This window comes from Gracilinanus agilis, chromosome 3 (genome assembly GCF_016433145.1).
Source record: "Gracilinanus agilis isolate LMUSP501 chromosome 3, AgileGrace, whole genome shotgun sequence".
NCBI classification, from domain to species: Eukaryota; Metazoa; Chordata; class Mammalia; order Didelphimorphia; family Didelphidae; genus Gracilinanus; species Gracilinanus agilis.
Window position 1 is genome coordinate 648,373,490 of NC_058132.1, and position 22,500 is coordinate 648,395,989.

The window sequence follows — 22,500 nt, forward strand, 5'->3', positions numbered from 1 at the left end:
GCCCCAGCCCCCTCGGCTAGCCCGCCCGGCCTCTCTCCTGCCTTCCTGGGGACCCAAGTGAAGCCGGGCAGGGCTCGAGGCCCCACAGGAAGAGTGGGCAGCCGAGCCACTGTCCAGCTCCGGAGACTTGAACTCTTTTTACCCTGATGGACCCCCATCGGCCATTGGAGAAGGCTTTTAAGCAGGACAGAAGAGGCTGCTCCCCCTTGGCCTCTGCAGTCCTGAGTCCCTCCCATGCCCGCAGCTGCTGGAGCCTCAGGAGGGCTCCCCAGAGGGGCTGAGCCCTCGCCCCGCTCCCCTCGGCACGCCGCCGGGCCCTGCTGGAGAGGGGCTGCTCTCTGGCTGGCTGTCTCTGCCTCTCTCTGGGTCTCCTTCCCCCCTTCCTCCCCCTCTCTCTCTTTCTGGGTCTGTCTCTATTTTTTTCTCCCCCACTTTCCCCCTCTTCCCTCCTTCCTCTCCTCCTCCCCCTCCCCCCTTCTCCCATGCACCGGTGCCCCCACAGCTGGGTCCTGGAGAGTTCTCTGGGGACCTAAAGGAGTAGAGTGACTTGGCCAGGGTCACTGAGCCAGCAGGTGCCCCTGCCTGTCCGTGAGGTCCCAGCACCCACCCTGGATGCTTCCCCCTGGGGCTCCAGGAAGGGCACAGCAGGACACCGTGGGGGGCCCCTGCTTTCAGGGCTCCCCTCCCCCCCCAGCACGAGGCAAGGGGTGGGGGCTGCCTGGGCCGGAGGGGAAAGGCGGAGAGCCGGGAGTCCACACTCACCCAGAGCTATGAAGCACTGGACCACCTCGGCCAGGTTCTCGCTGCTGAACTGCTGGAGGACGGGGGCCTTGGAGCAGACCTGGGGGGCAACGGGGCAGCCTCTGAAGCTGCAGAGCCTGTGTGGGAATCCGGGCTCCATCCCTCCTCCCAGATGGGCCTCAGTCTCCCCCCCTGTAAAACGGGGGCCTCTGCCCCAGGGCCCGGCTCAGAGCTGCCCCCTCAGTGGCCGCTGGCTGTTCCCAGGCCGGCCGGAAGGCGTCTGCTCAACTCGTTGGGGCCTGTTTGGGAAGCTCCAGAGAGGACACTCCATGGCAGGTGGCAGCGGCTCATGCCCCAAGGAGCTCCCGGGCCCAGGGCGCCCCCCATGGACCCCCTGAAGGTTCTGGGCCCCCGAGAGCCAGTGGGGAGCCCTGAGCCGAGCAGCAGGGGCCGGCCTGCACCGGCACAGTCAAAGCTCACGGCTCACATCTGGACCTCTGACGGACTGGCTGAAATGCATGCAGAGGGAAGGGCACAGGGGATCAGTGGTTAGAGCCAGGCCTGGCCTCGGAAGTGTGGAGGCTGTGTGACCCTGGGTCAGTCCCCTGCCCCCACGGCCCGGCCCTCTGGTTTCTGGGCCTTGGAGCGACCACTGGTGTGGATGCTCAGGCAGAAGGAGAGGGTCAGAGGCTCTTCGGCCCTTCAGCCTCCTCCACTGTGGGCTTCATCTCCACCCACCATGCTGGGCCCACTGAGGCCACTCCCGAAGAGACGGCAGCTGAGGGTGCTGGTGGACACCAAAGCCCAGAGGAGGCCCAAAGCTGGCTGTCTACACCGCAGGCAGGAGCTCATTCTGGCGGCTCTGCCCAGACCCGATCCTGACCCTCCTGCCCCCAGCCTCTAGCCAGGAATCTGCTGGTAAACATTTAACCACCAGCTCTCCAAACACAAAGCCTGAGCAGCCGCTACTCAAAGCTCTTCAGGCCTGAGTTCAGCCCACCTTCCCTTCCGTCTAGAACCAGGTCTGGGTCTGGGTTCCAGAGCACAGGAGCAGGAAGGGCTGGGCGATGGGGGAGAAGGGACTTGGCCAGGGTCACCCAGCCAGGAAGTGTCTGAGGCTGGATTGGAACCCAGGACCTGCGGTCTCCAGGCCGGGCTGTCCCTCCTGAGCTGCCTCACAGCTCCCAAGTTCTGGGAATCCCCCCGGGCGGTCCCTGTCTCACCTGGGTGTGCAGCTCGCTGAAGATGGTGTGCAGCTGCATTTTGGGGACGGGCGTGTTGCTGGAGACGGACACCTCCAGGATCTGCCTCAGGATCTGTGAGAGCCGGGCACCGGCCCCCTGAGGCTGGCACCCAGCACCCGCCGCCCCCTGAGGCTGGCACCCAGCACCCGCCGCCCCCTGAGGCTGGCACCCAGCACCCGCTGCTCCCACCCCCCTGGGGCCCCTGCCAGCCTTCTAGCCCCTGGCTGACGGGGGAGGCTTTCTCAACGTCCCTGGGGCAGGCAGATGGCATCTACCCTCGGGTCAGTGTCTGAGGGACCAATGCCTCTGGGGGAGCGGGAGAGATCCCCAAGCCCAGCCCTGGTGCCCCAGAGCCCGGGCACTAGCCCTGAGCCTAGAGAGCTGCCGCCACAGAGGGTCACCACAGCTGCCCATGAAGGTGCCCACTCCTTTCTGGGCACATCCTGGCTTAGCTCACCAGCCAGGCCTGCCCTTCTCGGGGCTGGCACCTCTCCCTGGTTCCAGCCCTCCTTGTCCCTAGACAGGCTGTTCCCTGCCCCCACCTCCAGTGGGGGCCTGTCCTTCCTCCCCACGTGGAATGTGGCCCCTTCAGGGCTCCCAGCGGCATCTCCCCCCTGTGCCAGCCGGCCAGGACTGGCTTCCATCCTCTGGCATGAGGGGCCCGAGCCTCTGGGGGCAGGCAGGACCTGGGCCCCCCTCCCCCCGTCCTTGTTCCCCAGAGCCTAGTGAAGGGGCTTCTCCACACACACTTTCCTCCCAGAGACCCCTCCCCATGTCTGTGTATTGGATGTGTCTGCAGGCACATCATAGCCCCTCCCCAACCATCCCGGCAGATGGGAGGCTCCTTGAGGAAAGGGCATCCCCGGCGACTTGTTCAGGAGCACACAGCTACCCAGCGATGGAGGCAAGATTTGAATCCAGAGCTTCCTGACTCCAGGTCCCATAGCCCACTCTGCTGAAAAACGACTCAAATGCTGGCCCAGGGGATGCACCTAGAAAGGCCTCCCCCCACCCTCGACAAAGGCCAGCAGGGATGTGCACGGGCGCCCAGACGAAAACTCCTGCCATCGCGAGAGGCCGAGAGCCGGGGGCCCCCCGAGACAGAGCGGGGCCCCCCCGAGACAGAGCAGGGCCCCCCTGAGCGTGCCTGGCCCAGAGCGGGGCCCCCTGAGCGTGCCTGGCCAGAGCGGGCCGGGGCTCACCTGGGTGATGAAGAGGGCCTCCACATTGCCCTGGTACTCCGCCAGGAGCAGGGGGATGTAGTCGTACACCTGCTCCCGCAGCTCCTCGATGGGCAGGAGGAGGCTGAGCATGGGCCGAAGGGACTTGATCACAGCCAGCTTGACCTGCCGGGAGAGAACGGCTGGCTGGGCCCGCAGAAGGCGAAGGAGGGAGGGAGAGGACGAGGAGCTGCCCGGCGCCGGCCCCGCCCGCGCAGCCTCCCGAGCAGCCTCTGCTCACCTCCGTGTTCTCACTCCGGAGCCACACGGTGACGAAATGGCGGTACATGGGCAGCAGCTTGTTCATGAAGTGCTCGCCGGTCATGATGGGGTACACGCTGTCCTCCCAGTGCTTTAAGTAAAACTGGATCGCCTCACAGAACGTCTCCATGGCTGCACATAAAGCAGAGGAGAAGGACGAGACGAGGGAGACGGACACAAGGAGCTGGATCCTCCCCAGAGGGGGTCTTCGCACCCAGAACCCGCTCCAGCTTGGAGGCGCCAAGGCCAGCCACAACCAAGGCCACTCCCGGGGGAGTCGCCCCTGCCCCCGCCTTCCTAGCCATCTTGATTTTTGAGGTCACAGTCTAGAATATTTACCATCAGGGATCTGGGGGTCTTTGCCCACAGAGAGATTTCTTGGTAAAATCTGGGATTTGATCATTAGATATGAAGAAATCTCCCGAGATGGCCCCTGCCCAGAATGCCCTCCTCTGTGTAATACTCTCCATCCTTCGAGGCTCCCCTCAAATGAGACCTTGATCACGAGGCCCGCCCTGAGCCCCCACAAGAACATGGCCTTTCCCTCCTCTGAACGTGACTGTAGCTCTTGAACCTCTCTTGGGCTACAGAATGCCTTTATTCCTTGTCTATTTGTCGTCTTAATAATAGCCAAAATTTAGGGAGCAGCTGGGTAGCTCAGTGGATGGAGAGCCAGACCTAGAGACAGGAGGTCCTGGGTTCAAATCTGGCCTCAGACACTTCCCAGCTGTGTGACCCTGGGCAAGTCACTTGACCCCCATTGCCCACCCTTACCATGCTTCCACCTAGGAGCCAATACACAGGATTGACTCCAAGATGGAAGGTGAGGGTTTAAAAAAAAATAGCCAACATTTATATAGCACTTACTAGGCACCAGGCACTGTCCTAAACACCTTATAAATATCATCTCAGCTGGTGCTGGTCCTCACAAAAACCCTGGGCGAGACGTGCTGTTATCACTCTCATTTTACAGATGAGAAAACTGAGGCAAACAGTTTTTTGTGTGACCCTGGGCAAGTTCTGTGACTTGCCCAGGGTCACACAGCTAGTAGGTCAGATTCAAACTCAAATTTTCCCAACTCTAGGCCAAACTTGAAGACAAAAACTGGCTTTGTCACCAATTGTCTCCTCCATCACATCTAGCACAGTGATAGATTCTCAATCATTATGAATGAATGAATGAGTCATTAAAGGAGAACCCATCTTCCTTCCCTCCTTTCCCCACCGGACCATCAAAGTGACACTCACCACTGCAGAATACCTGGCGCATCTTGGCTCCATTGGCCAGTCTCAACATGGTGAAGATGGTGGCCAGCGTGATCCCCATGTAGGGCATAAACTCGAATACTGTAAAGGAGGAGCAAGATGAACTGGGAAGAAGGAAGATCATTCTTCCTTTGTGGCTACAGGGAGTATATGGTTGGGGTAGATGGAGGGAGAATGGGAAGGAGGGAAGAGAGGGAAGAAAGAGAGATGGAGGGAAAAGGAAGAGAGAAATAGGTATGGAGAAAACAGACACAGGGAGACCAGAGAGAGGGGGAGAAGAAGGAAAAGAAGATGGAGAAGATGGGAAACAAGAAAGGACAGTGGGGGCAGGGGTGGGCCACAGGGTAGCCCTCACCATTGGCATTGGCCAGATTGGCTAGAGTGATGAGGACAAACTCATCGGTCAGGATCAGGGGTTTGAGGTGGTGCTGCAGCTCATACATGACAAGGTTAAAGTGGTTTCGGGACAGAGCCACCAACGTGTCACTGGCTGTCTCTGCCAGGATGTAGCCCTCGATCTGCAAAAGAGAAAACTGTGAGCCTGGAGGAAGATGCACCAGAGGTCCAAGCTTCCAACCTCCTGACCCTCCACCCAGACCAAACCTTCAAGCCTTCCCTGCTCTGTTCCTCCTTCTCTTCCTCCTCCCCCATATCTTCTTCCTCTTTCCACAGACCTTCAGGGAGTCTGATGCTCTTTTCCAACAAACATTTGTCTCAGGGCTCTTTCAGAAGATTTCCAACTGAAAATTCCCAAAGACACATGCACATACCCCAGCATGATATGGTAGAAAGAGTATTGGTTCTGAAGACAGGGAACTTGGATTCAAATCCTGCCTCCAATGCCTTTATGTGATATTTTCCCCCATTAGAATGGAAGCTTTTGGGGAACATGACAAATAAGTGTTATGGAATGATAGAAGAAAAATTACCAGAAGGAAATTATATGAACCCTGGCCCCCAAAATGAAATAGCATCGATAGCCCTTTTCCATGTAAATAATGAGTTAAGAGAAATAGAGGAAGATGTGGGCATCTACAAAGATAAAATCAGTAGAGAAGAAGAAAGAGATGGCCAGGAGAGTCAATGATTGGACCAATGAGTGGAGCGTCTCAACAAAATGCTAGGTTCACTGAAGAAGGGAATTTCTGATGGAGGACCAAAGAAAGAGCAGAATCCACTCAACCAATGAGAAAATGGAATTTAAGAATTAGCTCCATAGGAAGAAAATTTAAGACTACAAATGAAGGGACACCAGCAGAAGTGCATGCTAAGTTCCAGTTATTCACATATATGGCCATCAAACATTAATTCAGTGAGAAACATAGATCATACTGCGAATGGCCAGGAACAAACATATCCTACATTTTAAAATACCAATCCGAATCCCACAGGATTTCTCATCCTATATTAGAATGAAAGAAGAAACAGGGAGACATAGCATGCATTTATAAGATAAACTTTTAATTAAAGAAAGAAAATCTAGACATTCCTAAAGAAGAAAACTAACCTATCAAGGACCTTTGATATAGAATTCAACCATAAAATAGCTTAAGTCAAAGTGACTTTAAATCAATGAATGAATGTTTCGATTCTACAGTCTGTTGTGAGCAGATTTAGCTGTTTTTACTTTGATGTCCCAATGTGTAAGATGGTCACCTCTAGAAAACAATAGCTGCAAACTGAACTCTGAGAAAGGGGGAAGAAAATAAACAAGTGGCTTGAGCAAGAGGAAGAGGTAGCCTAGGAAAAGATAGGATCACCCTGAGAGCTTCTTATAAATGAAAAAAAGAATGAATAATTTTGAGAAGGTGGAAAGGGAAAGATAGAATACACAATGACAAAACAACTATCCTGCCTGGGTCTATGAGAAGGGTAGGAAAAACTCTGAAAACCTTCTTCAGTAATAGCAAGAAATTAGGAGTTATTTAATCTTGTTAGGAAGAATTTATGGGGTATCTGTGTAGAAGAATTGACAGGATTGGCTCTAATGAAATAAAATGTCTACATGTTTACAAATTTATAAAAATAATATTTATGAGGTCCAATTAAGGACAAAAAACTAGATCATTATAATGCTAACTAAATGAGAAGTATATCCTTATGAAAAGGGAAAGAATTTCAAAAAGGATATGAAAAGCAGAATTTAACTATGTAGATCTATAAAAAATATACCTAAGACATCAGGGCTTTTAAAAGTTTAGAGCATCAGCAATTGAACCCAAAGGTACTTAAGGATCCCTGTAAGAGCCATATTGATTTAGAAAACCTCACATTAACATTATCTATGTTTTACTGTATTCTGATTTATTTTCTTAAATATTTTTCAATCACATTTTAAATTGGCTTGGCTAGTGTTAGACCATTTCTAGTATAAAATAAATTTGACAGATAGATAGATAGATAGATAGATAGATAGATAGATAGATAGATAGTTGGGTGGATGGATGGATGGATGGATGGATAGATGGATAGATGCTTGGGTGGATGGATGGATGAATAGGTGGATGGATGGATGGATGGATGGTTGGGTGGGTGGATGGATGGATGGATGGATGGATGGATGGATGGATGGATGGATGATAGATGGATGGATGGATGGATCGATGGTTGGATGGTTGGGTGGATGGATCGATGGTTGGATGGTTGGGTGGATGGATGGATGGATGGATGGTTGGGTGGATGGATGGATGGATGATAGATGGATGGTTGGGTGGATGGATGGATGGATGATAGATGGATGGATGGATAGATGGATGGATGGTTGGATGGATGGATGGATGGATGGATGAATAGATTTTTTACCAGGCCTGTGATTTCTTTGTTACAATGACCTGCCAATGAAGAAATGTCCTCTACCAATAGAGTTCAGCAACATCTCATAAACTTATAGTCTCAGAGTGTGGCTTCTTGAGAGAAGATTATTGGTAGGTATATTTTGCTGAATGGAAGAACAACCAGGCTCTTAATGGAAAATGTAACTGAATGTTATTGTACTCCAAGGAATGAATTGAGTGCTGACTTCAAAGAAACATAAGAAGACTAGCATGAAATGATGGAGAGTGAAGAAGCCAGAGCAGAGGCTCTGATTCTATAAATGTGCACAACATTAACCCGTCTCCCAAAAGTCATTTTTAATCGACTGGCCAAATTTGCTGCTGCATTTGTTGCTCGGATTAATGGAGGCAGGTTTTGATTCTTTTAACAATCAGGAATGACAGACGCTCCTACTCATCCACTAACATGATCATCTAGAATTACTTTTTGGATCGCTTTCATTTCTTCCGGGTTTAGGGCTTTGTTTTATTGCCCTGGTCTTGGTTCTTTTCCATCATTCCTGCTTGGTTTGGGACAGGAGTCCAAGCAAAAGGCATTGCTAGAGAAGCAAGCGCACCTCTTGGATCTCCCGCATCTCCCTGGAGGCCAGGTTCACCAGAGTCTGCACACACTCCTCGTCCAGCTCCCCCTCCTGCTGGATGATTCCCTGGAGAATGGTGTAGATGCTAATCTTCCTCTTGATAGAGATCTGGGAAGGAAGCAGAGGGCCTGGCCATGGGGCTGGGAGGACCACTGGGCCGGGGGTCAGGCCCCTGGGTCCTTGGGCTGCCCTCTCTCCCGGGGCCATGGAGAGGATCAAACCAGATCAGAGCTCTCAGAGCCAGGTCTTTGGCCACAGCTGCTCTCGCCATTGCCCAACTCTGTGACCTGGGCAAGGCTTTTAGCCTTACCGTCGGGCACTGGCATCCGTCTGCCTGTCACCTGAGTCACCCATCGCCCCTGGGCTGCCCAGGCCCTCCTCTCCCTGACCGCCCCTACTTCCTCTGTGTGTGCTTGGAGCCCCCTTCAGAGCGAAGCTCCCTGAAGGCAGGTCTCCAGCCTGTCTCCCTTTAGCCGCAGAGCTCAGCATCTTTCATCTCTGTGACTGAGTCGTGGCCAAGTCTCGGGCTCAAAGGCCAGCCGGCTCTGAGACTGATTGCTGTCTGCTCTTGAGTCCAGCTGAGTCCACAGGAAAAAGCGGGGCGAGGTGGGGGGATGGCCTGGGCCGTCCCCTCCAGCTCTAAAGCTTCTCATCTTCTGACCACACCGAGCCGGGCCTGAGGGGCCCTGGCAGGAATCACCGCCATCATCTTAGCCTGGCCTGACCGTGAGAACATCCCCAACACCCACCAGCTCTGGGCCTAGGAAAACCCGAGGGCAAGGCCTGTCCTCACCCCATAAACATGGGGACGGCCATCTACCCCGGAGGCCTCCACCTAGGCAAACAGGGAGCCGCTCGGTGCTTTCTAAATAGCTGCACCATCGGGGCAGAAGACCAAGGCCAGCACTCAGTTTGGCCGCCACGCTGCGACTGCTGTGCTCCAAAGCCTGCCCTGGCTCCCCACTTCCTACAGAAGAAAGTCTCCAATTGGAAGAGCCCCACGAGCAGGCCCCGCTCCCTGCCTCACGCCTCTCCCACAGGAGAAGCTTCAGCCTCGAGCACTGCACGGTGCCTCGGGGGGCCACGCCAGCCTCCGCCTAGCCTCCCCCCTTCATCCACGCTCGTCCAGCCCCGAAGACGCGGCTCCGGCCTGCCTTAGAAGCCTGACCTGGATGGCGCCTGGTGGAGCAGCCGTCACAGCCATGGCGGAGCTCTACCGATATGCCCAGAGAGGCCAGCGAGGTGAGCATCTCCTCCACTTTGTAGTGGGGGAAACTGAGGCAGGAGGGGGGCGACTCGCCCGGGGTCCCACAGCGAGTATGTGTCTGAGGCTGGGCCGGAGCCTCCAGGGAGCCGCCGCGGGGGCCGCTCACCTCCTCCAGCTGCAGGCTGCGGATGAGCGCCATCATGACCTCGGAGGGCTCGGCGTTGGCCTTCTGGATGATGATCATGCTGGCCAGAGCCTTGCGCATCTTCGAGCCGGGGCCCTCCTGGCTGCTCAGGCAGTTGCTCTCCTGGTCGTCTTCGTCCACGATGTTCAGGAGGTTGTTGACTTGCTGGTAAATCCCTGCAGAGCCGAGTCAGGGGTCCGGCACACGGGGGAGGGGAGGCGGGGGGCGGGGAAGGGGGGCCGCCTGGACCGCCAACACCCCCCCGACCACACGGCAAAGCCCGTGTTATCATCGCCTCTTCCACGCGAGGGCTGGGAGGCCCCAACCTGAGGGCCCAGAACTTTGTCTTCAGGATCTGGATAGCTGGGCCCCGTGTGCGTGCGTGTGCGTGTACATGTGCGTGTGTGTGCGTGTGTGTGCGTGTGCGTGCGTGTGCGTGTGTGAGCTTCTAAGAAGGGGTCCACGGGCTTCACCAGCCTGACTGCTTAAGGGGTCCCGTGTGCAGGGGCCCAGGATGGCCAGCCTGGGCTCAGAGACAGGAAGACCAAAGGGGACCCCCTCAGGGACCCCCTCAGGGACCCCCTCGGGCCTGCTGAAGCCAGAGACTCGGCTTCCCCCTCTGCCCAATGGGCCCTCCAGCTCCGACAAGGGAGATCTGCGATCCCAGGGAAGAGGCGCCTCCCCGGCATCCCTCCGTACCTCCAGTGGACGGGCCGGGCAGCTCCGACGGCCCTGGCAGCTCCGAAGCTTCTGGCAGCTCCGAAGGCTCTGGCAGCTCCGGCTGCGGCGGGGGGGTGCATATGGTCAGCCTGGTAGAGACCAGAGCCTTCTTCTCCATGGCCCGCCGTTCTCTTCCTCTTCCTGGGCCGCAACACTTGTCGAACTTGCTGAACAATGCTTCACCCTGGAAAAGGAAGGGAGAGAAAAAGAGACAGAGACAGAGAAGGAAGGAGAGACAGACAGACTGACAGAGACAGACAGACAGAGAAGGAAGGAGAGACAGACAGACAGACAGACAGAGACAGAGAAGGAAGGAGAGACAGACTGACAGACAGAGACAGAGAAGGGAGGAAGGAGAGACAGACAAACAGACAGAGACAGAAAGAAGAGAGGAAGGAGAGACAGACAGACTGAAAGACAGACAGACAGACAAAGACAGAAATAGAGAGACACAGACAGAGACGGAGAAGGGAGGAAGGAGACAGACAAAGAGACAGAGACAGAGACAGAGAGACAGAGAAGAAAGGGAGGAAGGGGAGAGACAGACAGACAGAGACAGAGAGAGAGTGAGGAAGGGAGAGACAGAGCAAAACAGACAGAGACAGAGTAAGTGAAACAGAGATAGACAGAGAGAAGGACAGACAGAGATGGAGGAAGGAAAGAAGAAGAGACAGAGACAAAAACAGAAAGAGTCAGAGAGAGGCCAGTCAAGGGTCCTGGCCCTGAGAGGGTGGGGCAGAGGTCCTGGGTTCCAGCCCTCTCCCGTGTGACCTTAGGTGTCCCCCTTCCAGCCTCAGTTTCCCCATCTGTCCCATGATGGGGTCTGTGCCCTCCGTCCTACCCCAACAGTGCCCCCACCGTCCAGCAGTGCTCTCAGGCCAGGCTCCCCAAGGTAAGGGCCGGGCTGCGGCGGGAGTGCTTTCTCTCTGGCGCCCCCTGCAGCTGTCTGGGAGGCACTGCTTAGCAGGGGCAGGGGGCCGGGTGAGCGCCAGGGGCTGCTGGAAGCCTCGGCTGACCAGGAGCCTCCGGGCCCTGTATCCTGGCCAAGGGTCCTTCCTCTCCCCGCAGAGCCCCTCGGGGGAGCCCTGCCTCTCAGCGTAAGCACCTCAGCCAGGACTGGCCCATTTAACGGGCCGTTCGCTCCGTTCCCTCCACGCTGTCTTTATAAGAACACCCTCACCTCCTGCCTTAGAATCACTCCTGTGTACTGGCTCCAGGGCAGAGGAGCCATAAGGGCCGGCAAAGTGACTTGCCCAGGGTCACCCGGCTGGGAAGGGTCCGAGGTCAGATTGGAACCCGGGACCTGCCCTCTCTAGGCCCGGCTCTCCGTCCTGAGCTGAGCTGCCCAGCTGCCCCCACCTGCACCCTCCTGAGTGGGTCCCTCGGGCTGGTTTCCAAGAAAAGCCGGTTCTGGCCAGGGACGCACCGAGAAGCTCTTCCTACACTCACTTGCCAGGAATGGCGGTCTTGAAGCCATTCGCAGGTTAACAATAATATATATATATAACAATAATAAGGCCGTCTGTGTCACCCTGGGAGGGCCCTCGGCACCCACTCACTTTACAGCTGGGGAAACTGAGCCCCAGAGAGGGCCGTGGGGTCTGCCCCAGATCCCCCGGGAGGAAGCCGGAGAGCTGGCATTCCCGTGCAGGCGTCCTCCCCTGGCCGAGGCTGCTTGCCCTGGGACAAGAGCAGACAGAGAGAGCCCCGGGGCCGGGCCGGCCGTGGGTGCAGCCAGGGCGCCCCCTCTGCGTGGGGCGTGTGGGCAGCTCCACAGGGAGGCACCCCGGGTTCCCGCCATTCTTCGTTTGTTCCTTTCACACGGCTGGCGGTGGGGGAAGACCAAAGCAGTGAGGCACCCTCGTGGCTGGCTCCGCGGTGAGTACGGCAGACCAGGGAGGAGGACACAGACTCCCCTGGGGGGCAGCCCGGCCCCAATTCTGTTCAGATCCGCCCACCCTGTTCGCCTCCCGGGGACGAAGGAGAGCAGCTGGCAGCCACAGCAGACCGGAGAAGAGGGAGAGCAGCCCTGCTCTGCCATCATCGTGGGCAGCTGGCACTTTCTCTGAGGCTGCCGCCCGGCCCGTGGCTGGTCCTGACCAAGCAGTTGCTCTGGGCTGACTGCAGGAACAGGAGAGCCGGCCTCCCACCCCTGCTGGCCTCCCACCCCTGCTGGCCTCCCACCCCTGCTGGCCTCCCACCCCTGCTGGCCTCCCTCTCCCGGCCCAGGGAACGATCCTGCCCAAAGAGAGCCCGGAAGAAAAAGCAAAGCCGGAGCCGCTTGTCTGATAGGTTTATTTCCTGGCCTCGGCGGGCCCTCAAAGAGGCCGGGGCAGACGTCGAGAGGGACATGGCCGTCTCCTTGGGAGAATAACCCACTCGGACCCAAGACCTTCCCAGGGCCTTCCGGCCAAGTCCAGTCTCCACCCACCCCAGCCTTCTGGGAGCCCCTGCAGGGGCAAAGCCCTAAGCAGCCGCGGGAGCAGTCGGGGGGCAGTTGGGCAGAATGGGGTGCGGGGGAGGCCTCTGGACGGAGGGGCCGGAGGCCAGAAGGAAGCAGGCTCTGCTGCCTTTGTGTCTTGGCTGCGCAGAAGCGAGCCTTTGTCGTGTCGGCCTTCAGGAGTCCACGAGCCGTCAGCCAGCTCCATGGCAGCCTCTCGGGGACGGCCCCCCGGCACCCCGGCTTCTCTGAGGCCCAAGGAAGCAGCCGAGAGCCGGAGCCTCAGAGCAAGGCAAGCCACGAGGCCAGCTTTGATTTACTGCTTGGTCGCCGGCTGAGCCAGAAGGAAAAGGTGGAGAAAGGCTGACAAGGCACGATAAACTGAGCAGCGGGTCCAGCTGGGCACGGACAGGGCAGCCTCCAGGACCCCTGAGTGTCTTTGTACCTCTGCAGAGCGTCCCCCACGCTGCTGGTCAAGGCTTTTGTTAACCCCTTCCCTTCCCTCTTACAATCGATACTGTATATCGGCTCCAAGGCAGAAGAGTGGGAAGGGCGAGGCAACGGGGGTGAAGGGACTTGTCCAGGGTCACCCGGCTGGGAAGTGTCTGAGGCCAGACTGGAACCCAGGACCTCCCATTTCTAGGCCTGACTCTCTGTCCACTGAGCCACCCAGCTGCCCCCACTTACAGCTTTTCTTAAAGAACGCCAGTGGCCCAGAGCACCACCATGAGGACAATCAGTGGGATGATAACAGCACTGAGGGAAACTAGGAGGATCAGCTTCCTCTTTTTAAGGGGAGCCTGCGGGACTGAGGTCGAGTCATTGCTGGCTCTGGTAAGGGCAGGGCATGGATAGCACCAGACACTGGACGCAGCTGGCTGTGACTTCGAGTCGGTGCTGCTGGCCTGTCTCGGGCAGAAGACGCCCAGCAAACACGCCTCGCAATTCTCCCTGTCGTGAGGCCCGTTGAGGAAGGCCTCTCTGAGAGGGTCTTCACGGGTGGCCTCGAGGTCCCATTCCTGGGGGACGTTTTCCCGGTAGCATCTCAGCAGGATCCTCCTGACCAGGCTCCTCAGGACCCTCTGGACGCCCTCCTCACTGAACTCGGGCTCCTCAAACAGGGCCATCTGGCACCTCTGGCAACGCTGGGCAAAGAGCCTCATCTTGACCTCACCGTAGGGCTCCTGCAGGCGCATCCGGAAGAGAATCACCGCCTGGGCCGAGATCCAGCGACGCCCGCACAAGGAGCACCGAAACCTGAGGGGGAGGAGAACAGAGTCAGCCCTTCTCTCCAGAGTGGTCCCCAAGCAGGGTTCAAAGGGCTCAGCCACAAGATCCAGCCCATCTCCCTCGTTCTACAAAGGATGGAGAGGACCTTGGATGCCATCTCTCTCGTTTGCTTTTCTTTTTAACCCTTACCTTCCACTTTCGGATCAATTCTGTGTATTAGTTCCAAGGCAGAAGAACAGAAAGGGCCAGGCAATGAGGATTAAGTGACTTGCTTAGGTCACACATCTTAGAAGTGTCTGAGGCCAATTTTGAACCCAAGACCTTCATCTCCAGGCCTGGCCCTCAAATCATTGAACCACTTAGCTGCCCCACTTCATTTTCTAACAGAGGAAAAAGTCTCAAGCAAGATTTGAACCCAACGCTTCTTCATAACTCCAAGCCCAGCACACTGTCAATATCACCTTCCCCCGTCTCAGATGAAGGTACAAAGTTCCACAACTAGATAAAACCCACAGTGTGAATTCAGACCATCGAGAAGCATTTCTGGACCCTTCTAGGAAAGTGAGTTACTCAGTGGTTAGAGTTTGACTCCAACCTCAGACACTTCTTGTCAAGTCTCTTAACCTCTATTGAAGTTAGCTGAGGGGTAAAACAGGGATAACAGCATCGCTGATGCTCTAGGGTTTACTTTAAATGAAACGTGGCTGACCTCTTATTCTTAGGCTGTCTTCATTCGCAGGAGAGCTCGCCCCTTTCCTTACCCAAAAACCATCTCTTAAAAAAAAGAAGCAGCGAAAGAAAAACCATTAAGCAAGCTAACTCCAAATAGAAAAAGTCTGATACGGGCAGCAAGTCACACTCCTAAGTCCCCCCCCTCACTCCCCCCCCCCAGCTCTGTAAAGGAGGGGGCTTCCCGTCTCTGGGGCTAAGCTCCAGCAGGAATCACCCAAGTGATAGCCCTGGGCTAGGCACTAGAAATAGCAGCCTTCCGCTGGGGTTGGGTGGGAAAGATTTGAAGTGCCAAATGGCAGAGCTTGTATTTGGTCAGTAATAAAGAGGCACACTAATCCCGCTAGAGTATGAGGTCCAGATCTGGACACGAGTCTAAGAGCGCCGTCTCCCTGCCCACACCTAAGGACGCCCTCTTCCCTTCTTGGCAGAGCTGATGGACTGCAAGGAGCAGAGCGCCAAGTGGGACGGACGGCTCGCTCGTGGGGCGTGCTGCTTAGACTTGCTGGACCGACTGCTTCCATTGCCTTGGCGAGGTCTTCTTTTAATCCTCTTGTTAGAACACTGGCCCTCCTTTTCTTCTCACAGCACTTGTCTATGATCAGGCCAAGGGAGCCATAGACAGTTTGTGAGGATGATCCTAACTCTATTCATCATCAGAGCCACCTGGAAGCTGTCTGAGTCACCATTACAGGGTGCAAGTCTGAAAACTCTTACCCTGTTCATCTGTATCTACGGCTAAAAAATAAATAGTAGAGGGATGACATCTCCTAAATGGGACAAAGTAAATTGTGGTATATGCTGGTGATGGAATACTGTTGTGCTCAAAGGAATAAAGAACTGGAGGAATTCCATGTGAACTGGAAAGACCTCCAAGAATTGATGCAGAGCGAAAGGAGCAGAGCCAGAAGAACATTGTACACAGGGACTGATACACTGTGGTAAAATCAAATGTAATGGACTTCTGTACTAGCAGCAATGCAATGACCCAGGACAATTCTGAGGGATTTATGGAAAAGACGCTACCCACATTCAGTGGAAGAACTACAGGAGAGGAAACAGAAGAAAAACAACTGCTTGAACACATGGGTTGAGGCGGACATGATTGGGGATGTAGACCTGAAACTACCACACCAATGCAATGATCAACAATTTGGAAATAGGTCTTGATCAATGACACATATTAAAACCAGTGAGAATACACATCAGCCATGGGGGGAGGGGGGGGAAGCTCGGGGGGGTGAAGGGGAAAGTAAGAGCATGAATTATGTAACCATGTTAACTTTTCTAAAAAATAAATATTAATAAATGTTTAAAAAATGGGACAAAGTAGCAAGCCAAAGCTGTAGTGTCCACGTTAAATAAAATAGCAAATTTTGAGAAAGCGAGACGATTAAACTGGTTTCTCTAAGAATTATATACGTATGTATAGGAGTGGCTTCCAAATGTATCCAGGAGGAAAACACGGCTTTGAATACGTGTAGTTCTCAAAATCAAATGGAAGGGTTAGACATATAAAATTGCATTGCATTAGTGACTGTAACGAAAACGAAGCTATTTTCCCATTTTAAACTGTGATCGTTTGAAAAGACAGAAGTGTTCGTTTTATGTCAAGCCCTCGTGAATTTTTTAAAAAGATTTTTATATGGCAGTGGAGGCAGCAAAGTGACTCAAGAGATTAAGAGCCAGACCTGGAGATGGAGGTCCTGGGTTCAAATCTGACCTCAGACACTTCCAAGCTGTGGGACCCTGATCAAGTCACTTAACTACCTTTGCCTAGCCCTTCCCTCTCTTCTGCCTTGGAACTAATACTCAATATGGATCCTAAGATGGAAGGAAAACATTTAAAAATAAAAGATTCTTATATCAGGAACAGGGTTTAGGCACAGATGTTTAGGAAACAGCAAGTGATATATAAAAAGTGAAATTCTTTAGAGTTTTCAGTGATTTACAGGGTCCTAATTTAATGTTCTTCTTCTAGACCTATTGTTAGTAGGATTCGCTCCATAAGACTTGAACTGGTTTTCACCACACGAACTAGTTACTGGGAAACCAAATTGAAGAGGTTGTATTGCATTTTAATAAGCCTTATTACTGATAGATTTGGGCAGAGTTATCTAGGAACCTCTACGTGGGATCTGGAACCAGAGAAGCAGAGGCCCCTCCCAGAATGTTCAAGAGAAGACATGTCCAAGGACCAGACGACGACACGGAGCAGCTGGGACTCTGGATGAAATGATGAAATGGACATTGGGAGTGGGTTACTAAGATACGAGGGGATGATGGTAGTTGCTAATTGGTGGTCATCACTCTATGCAGTGAATCCCAAAGTGGGTGCCACCGCCCCCTGGTGGTGCTGCAGCGATCCAGAAGAGCGGTGATGGCCATGGGTGCATTTGGGGGCAGTGATTAACTGTAAGGTGTTGGTGATAGTATGTGACAGGGGGCGCTAAGTCATATTTTTTCTGGAAAGGGGGCGGTAGGCCAAAAAAGTTTGGGCACCACAGCTCTACAGCTTTGGCCTTTGTTTCATGGAGTTCCTGCTGAAGTTCTCTTGGTTACCTCAGTGGCATGTGAATCCCTCCTCTCAAATCAGTCCCTCTAAGTGGTTTGATCTGTAGCCAGACTTACATAATTCTGATCATGAATGTATGAAAAACCTTGTAGATTTGGCTTCTAGATAAGTGATGGGGGGGGGGGGGAGTTGGCTAACCCCTCCCCCATAAATCAATCCCCAATGGGGAGATTAGGGACACGAGAACAGCAAGCTGTTAATTGTGGGAACTGAGTGAACCACATCAACTCCCTCTTGTGACTGAATTCTGAAGCTAGCTCAACTTCCTTTCTATTCAGTGATGAGTCCCGTCCAATTTGTCTTGTGAGAAAACTTTATACAATTGTGGCAATTGTGAGAGAGTTTTATTGCACTGTTTGAACCCAACCCTGAATGACTGAGAAGGTGGACCACACCAACCTCCTTAACTGAGGACCCAGATTATGTTGACCAGAGACTCAGTCAGAACCAAAGATCGATGCAAGGAGTTTTCTCATGATTATATACCTCAAGAAACCCACCCGTCTCATCTGAAAACTCTCCCATACTTATCAATCTATTATTGTTTCCAGGTTTCTTTGTTTGAATACAGACACTTGAGGGGGGGAGGGGGATGTCTCCCTTTCTGTTTCCAGGGAATTGTACCTGTTTGCTCTTCCAACTTGGAAAGTCTCTAATTTTTCTTCTAATTAGAAATCAGATGATCAATTTTTTCATCCTGGTTAATTGTTTTATTTTAATTAATTAGTCCTATTTGATTAATAGAGCAGCAACTTGGTACAGTGGAAAGAGTGCCCAGCCTAGAGCCAGGAACTCATCTTCCTGAGTTCAAATCTGGTCTCAAACACTTATTAGCTATGTGACCCTGGGCAAGTTACTTAACCCTGTTGGCCTCCATCTCCATATCTGTAAAATTAAATGAAGAAGGAAATGGTAAACCACTCCAGTATCTTTGCCAAGAAAACCCCAAATGGGGTCACAAAGAGCCAAACATGACTGAAAATGACAGAACGACAAATTTGATTAGTTGTTTTTCATGCATAAAACTGTCTCCCCTTATATTTGGGGTCCAGTGCCAAAGGCGAGAAGGCCTGGGCCCGATTTCATACACAATTGGCACATACCATCTAATAAGTCAATATGCTCAAGAGCATGAACTTTTGTTTACTCAATCATTACAGGCTTCACCTGTCACAGTTATAGGGGATGTTCAGGTTGGAGAGAAGAAAAAGACATCCTGGAAAATGCAGATGACCTAAAAACAAAATGTAATCAATAAAAATTAGGGATGGGCATGGAACTCCGGATTTGTACGCGTGGGTCCTATGAGTGCAGCCAATGAATCGCCTCAAGTTGTCCCTTGGATTCCAATTGACGCTGTTTTATATAAGGAAATCTCAGATAAGGAAACTCTGCAGATCCGCATCTCTGCAACTCATAGACTTCAACTAGTTGCCATGGGGTGATCCCCTGCTATCTAGGGCCACACAGCCAGGACTAGTCAAAAGTACAACTTGAAAATAGAAATAATCCAAAAGTAAGTTCTCTTTGGAATTCATACTAATTATTTGAAGCTTTCACATGAGCTGCCCTGGAAGGCAGCCAGCCTGGGATTGCTCATACTGGCCCAGTTAATCCACAAAGCCCTGGGAAAACAGCTTTTGGTAAAACTCCTTTAAACCTGACCCTGGGCCCTACACACTGGCTACGGGTAGACGTTTATTTATCCAGGCTTTGCTCTTTATGACGGCTGCGCTTTCAGGAGAGCCTTATCACAAACTTTGGATTCCTTATCACTTTGGATTAGGCATGACGCCCAACAGTGTGGCCTAGAAAGCCCTGAGGAGGTCACCCGGTCCAAAATGGTACTGGTAGATAGCTCACTCCAGTATTACTGGACCCAATTCAGAGCACCGTTTGGTGACTTTGGGATCATTAGCCATTTTTCAGGTTCAGTGAGGGGATCTTTCAAAGCCAGACACCTTGAATAAACAATCCTTGAACTGAACTCATATTCCACTATGCTCAGTTAGGTGGAAGCGATCCTGGAGGCAGTCTCAAAACAGTCCAGAGGATAGAAAACCAACAAACAATAAAAGGATCTTGGGAGCTCCCTTCCAAACTCTCAAAAAATTTCTCCTCTTACCCAAACGACTCAAAGCTTGGTCCCAAATGGATCCACCTGGGGACAAAGTGAAACCTGCATCCCCTCCCCACCATTTTCTTACTTAACAACGATTTGAGCTGGTTTTGTGGGCATGTGGGAAAGTTAACTCTTTCCACCTCCAGTTCCACTAATATCCTGGCTCACAACAGGTGGAAAGCATAGAGGACTAAGTCCATAAATGGGAAATTTCCCTCCCTGGTCCTCAGTTTCCTCATTTATAAAAGGAAGGCTTTGAACTAAATAACTTTCAAAATTCCTTGAATTCTCAAGTCCTGTTATTGTATCTGTTCCAGTTAGCTCAGAAAATAAATAACAACTAAAACTAAACCTTGAGATATTATCCCATACAGACAAGAAGAAGAGCCTGACATTAGCATAACAGTTAGCAATTTAAAAATAGGCTGCTGGGGCAGCTGGGTAGCTCAGTGGATGGAGAGCCAGGCCTAGAGACAGGAGGTCCTAAGTTCAAATCTGACTTCAGACACTTCCTAGCTGTGTGACCCTGGGCAAGTCACTTGACCCCCATTGCCTGCCCTTACCCTTCTTCTGCCTTGCAGCCGATACACAGTATTGACTCCAAGACAGAAGGTAAGGGTTTTAAAAAAGTAAAAATAAAAATAGGCTGCTAAAAATAAAAAATTTGTATGGAAAAGAGAAGGAACTCAGCCATGGTTAGCTACTTTAGTAAGAAAGAAAATCAGGGTTCAAATTCAGAAAACAATGAAATTGAAAATATTCACTTCCAAAACTTCAAAAAAAAGTAAAATGAACACAAGCCCAAAAGGAGTTCTTAGAAGAACTTTTAAAAGAATTTAAAAATCAACTGAGAGAAGTTGAGGGGGGGAAATTAGGAAACAACGCAAGAAAATGACAAAAGTTCAAGGAATTGGAAAAAAGAGATCCAAAAAACTCACCAAAGAAATAATTCACTAAAAATTAGAATTGGACAAGGTGAAGCCAACAACTTCTTAAGACAATAATTAATAAAACTAACTTTAAAAAATTAAAAAATAGGAGAGAATATAAAACATCATATTACAGAAGCAACTGACCTAAAAAATTGGTCAAGGAGAGACAATATAAGAATTCTTGAACTACTTGAAAGTTATAATTTTTAAAGAGTTCAGACTCTATACTTCAAGAAATTATTATTTAAACTGTACCTCCCAGTAGCTGACCACTCTCTAAAGATCACAGTTCTGTGGATTTTGCTTAATTCAGATTAGCTCTCTTCCTGATGACTCACCATCTGCTCTCCTCCAAAATTCATCTGTTCTGTCCTAGACAAACCCACAGGGGCCCCAGTAGCTCCCCTCTCCATGGCTCCACACTAACCTTGCAAATCCATGATGCCTATATTGTCTCCATCCATGTCCTGATCTATTAATCTTAAGGTTTCGGTCTACCTCCAGGATCCATCGATGCTGAGGTTTCTCCTTTCTAATTAGCTGTTGAAATGTCTGCTCCCAAATGTCCATATTCTTGATCATTCTTCTCTATAGTCTACTCTGGGTGTGCAATCACACCTGTAGGAGTAGGAAATAGAGCTTTCAGCCTACAAAAGTAACCAGAAGTCAACTGTACAAGAGCTGGATGCACTAGATGTGGATGTCAGAAAACACTGAAGATATAGGGAAGAGGTCTACATTCTACAGTCAGAAGAAAATATAAAATATATGACCTTCTCCCTTAAAGTTTTACAAAGCAAACAGAAAAGATAAAATAAATTAATCCATCCAGCACCTGAACCTATAAGCCAAAGTTCAATGTGATTAGAGATCATTTAGGTTTAGATCGAGTTCAGTCCTGGTGGAGCCTTCCTGGTCTCAAATGACGGGGAGGTTAGGTTTCTTTTTCTCATACTCCCTGGCCTTTTAAACCCCACCATGATTTAAACCCAAAGACTAATTAAAGTTTAGGATTAATCTCTCATGTAAGCTTTTCCCCAAAGAAAGGACCCAAGAAAGTATCCCATGTATAAAATGATCAGTAATTTATTCCTACACCCAAAAGGAATGCTAAACTAAGAAAGGATTCACAAGTGTGCATTTGACCAAAACAAACTTAAAATAAGATTCTGTATACTTAACTTCTATCTTCTGTTAGATCTGCTGAAAGGTTGACCCTTAAATGTTTATCATCAGAACAGAAAGCCTGGATATATCCATTCAGAAACTCATATTTGTTCCCTTAAGATCAGGAAACGAAACACAAAGCAGAAAAGTGAGTCAGGGACCAAAGTCCAAGCTTGCCTCCTGGTGTTTCCTCACAGTTCATAGTTCTTATGATTAACCAGCCGTAGATGGGACCTCTTTGGCGGATGGCTCTTCAGCAGTGCTGGAGGGAATGGATATGACGCAAGGGCTGCTGATCATTTTGAACAAAGAAGGGTACTCCCAGGTTGCAGGAATCCCTTCTGCATTGAGTCAGGCATGCATAGGGCTTTCCACTCTCTGCTCTTCCCACTCCTTCACCATGCCCGATCGGTGCCATCCCTTCCCAGCAGCAGCCATTGCTAGTCATTGCTATGGCAGAGTCTGCAATGAGTGTTTAACTCAGCTCATTAGAGACAAAAACACAGCTCAGTCTGGCTTTCATGCCACTCGAAAACTTTATTGTCATTAAACAAAAAAAAAAACCCTGATGTCACAGTTAGAGAGCTAAAAATGGCACTCAAGGCTCTATTGAAGTTGAGAACAAAATGGAGAGAAGAGACCCGCAGGGCTCCCAGAAATGAGGAAAGGCCCTCTCTCTTCTATTAGATTGGAACCTCCAGGAAGGCAGGGACAGTTTCATTTTTCTGCCTTTGTATTCCCAGAACTTATCGAGCACAGCGATAGGAGGTGCCTAATAAATGATTATTGATTGATCAATTCTTTCCAAAAGGAGGATCATCACTAGATAATAGCTAGGCCAGGAGGGGAAAAAGGCAAGTTCACCCCCAAAGTAAATGGCGGGAGGTCAACCTGTTAGGAAGAGCCCCTGAATTAGATCATGAGCTATCACTCTGGAAAGCAGAGAAGGCTGAGGGGGCTGGGGAGGCAGGAAAACACAAACTTCCTCTGCCTTTTGGACAACCAGTTTTGTTCTTGGGTCTGGAGAGAAGCTTGCGGCTCACTTGG

At 51.6% G+C, this 22,500-nt stretch overlaps 2 protein-coding genes across 2 annotated transcripts in view; both read right to left on the bottom strand.

Moving 5' to 3' along the window:
- Positions 1-12,302, bottom strand: part of MROH2A (maestro heat like repeat family member 2A) — a 74,361-nt gene extending 62,059 nt beyond the window's left edge. Inside the window, exons 1-12 of the mRNA XM_044669510.1 lie at positions 12,217-12,302; positions 11,823-12,083; positions 11,100-11,214; positions 10,238-10,442; positions 9,521-9,714; positions 8,124-8,255; positions 5,088-5,250; positions 4,715-4,813; positions 3,447-3,598; positions 3,188-3,331; positions 1,965-2,057; positions 763-841 (exon numbers count right to left, since the gene is read on the bottom strand). Coding sequence (XP_044525445.1) covers positions 763-841; positions 1,965-2,057; positions 3,188-3,331; positions 3,447-3,598; positions 4,715-4,813; positions 5,088-5,250; positions 8,124-8,255; positions 9,521-9,714; positions 10,238-10,442; positions 11,100-11,214; positions 11,823-12,083; positions 12,217-12,302 — 1,723 coding nt within the window. The remainder of the gene's footprint in view (positions 1-762; positions 842-1,964; positions 2,058-3,187; positions 3,332-3,446; positions 3,599-4,714; positions 4,814-5,087; positions 5,251-8,123; positions 8,256-9,520; positions 9,715-10,237; positions 10,443-11,099; positions 11,215-11,822; positions 12,084-12,216) is intronic.
- A 1,032-nt stretch (positions 12,303-13,334) lies between these two features.
- LOC123240236 (receptor-transporting protein 3-like) lies at positions 13,335-20,885 on the bottom strand. The gene is made up of 2 exons (XM_044667659.1): positions 20,714-20,885; positions 13,335-13,955 (listed from the first exon to the last, which is right to left on the bottom strand). Exons 1-2 carry the CDS (start codon positions 20,866-20,868, stop codon positions 13,394-13,396), a joined length of 717 nt encoding a protein of 238 aa, XP_044523594.1. The 5' UTR covers positions 20,869-20,885; the 3' UTR covers positions 13,335-13,393.
- Positions 20,886-22,500: the final 1,615 nt, after the last annotated feature.

Coding starts and splice junctions, on each gene's coding strand:
- LOC123240236 (XM_044667659.1), bottom strand. CDS start 20,868: ATGATCAAGAATATGGACATTTGGGAGCAGACATTTCAACAGCTAATT. Junction 13,956..20,713: donor AGGCATCATGGATTTGCAAG/GTTAGTGTGGAG, acceptor CCTCCCCCTCAG/GTTTCGGTGCTCCTTGTGCG.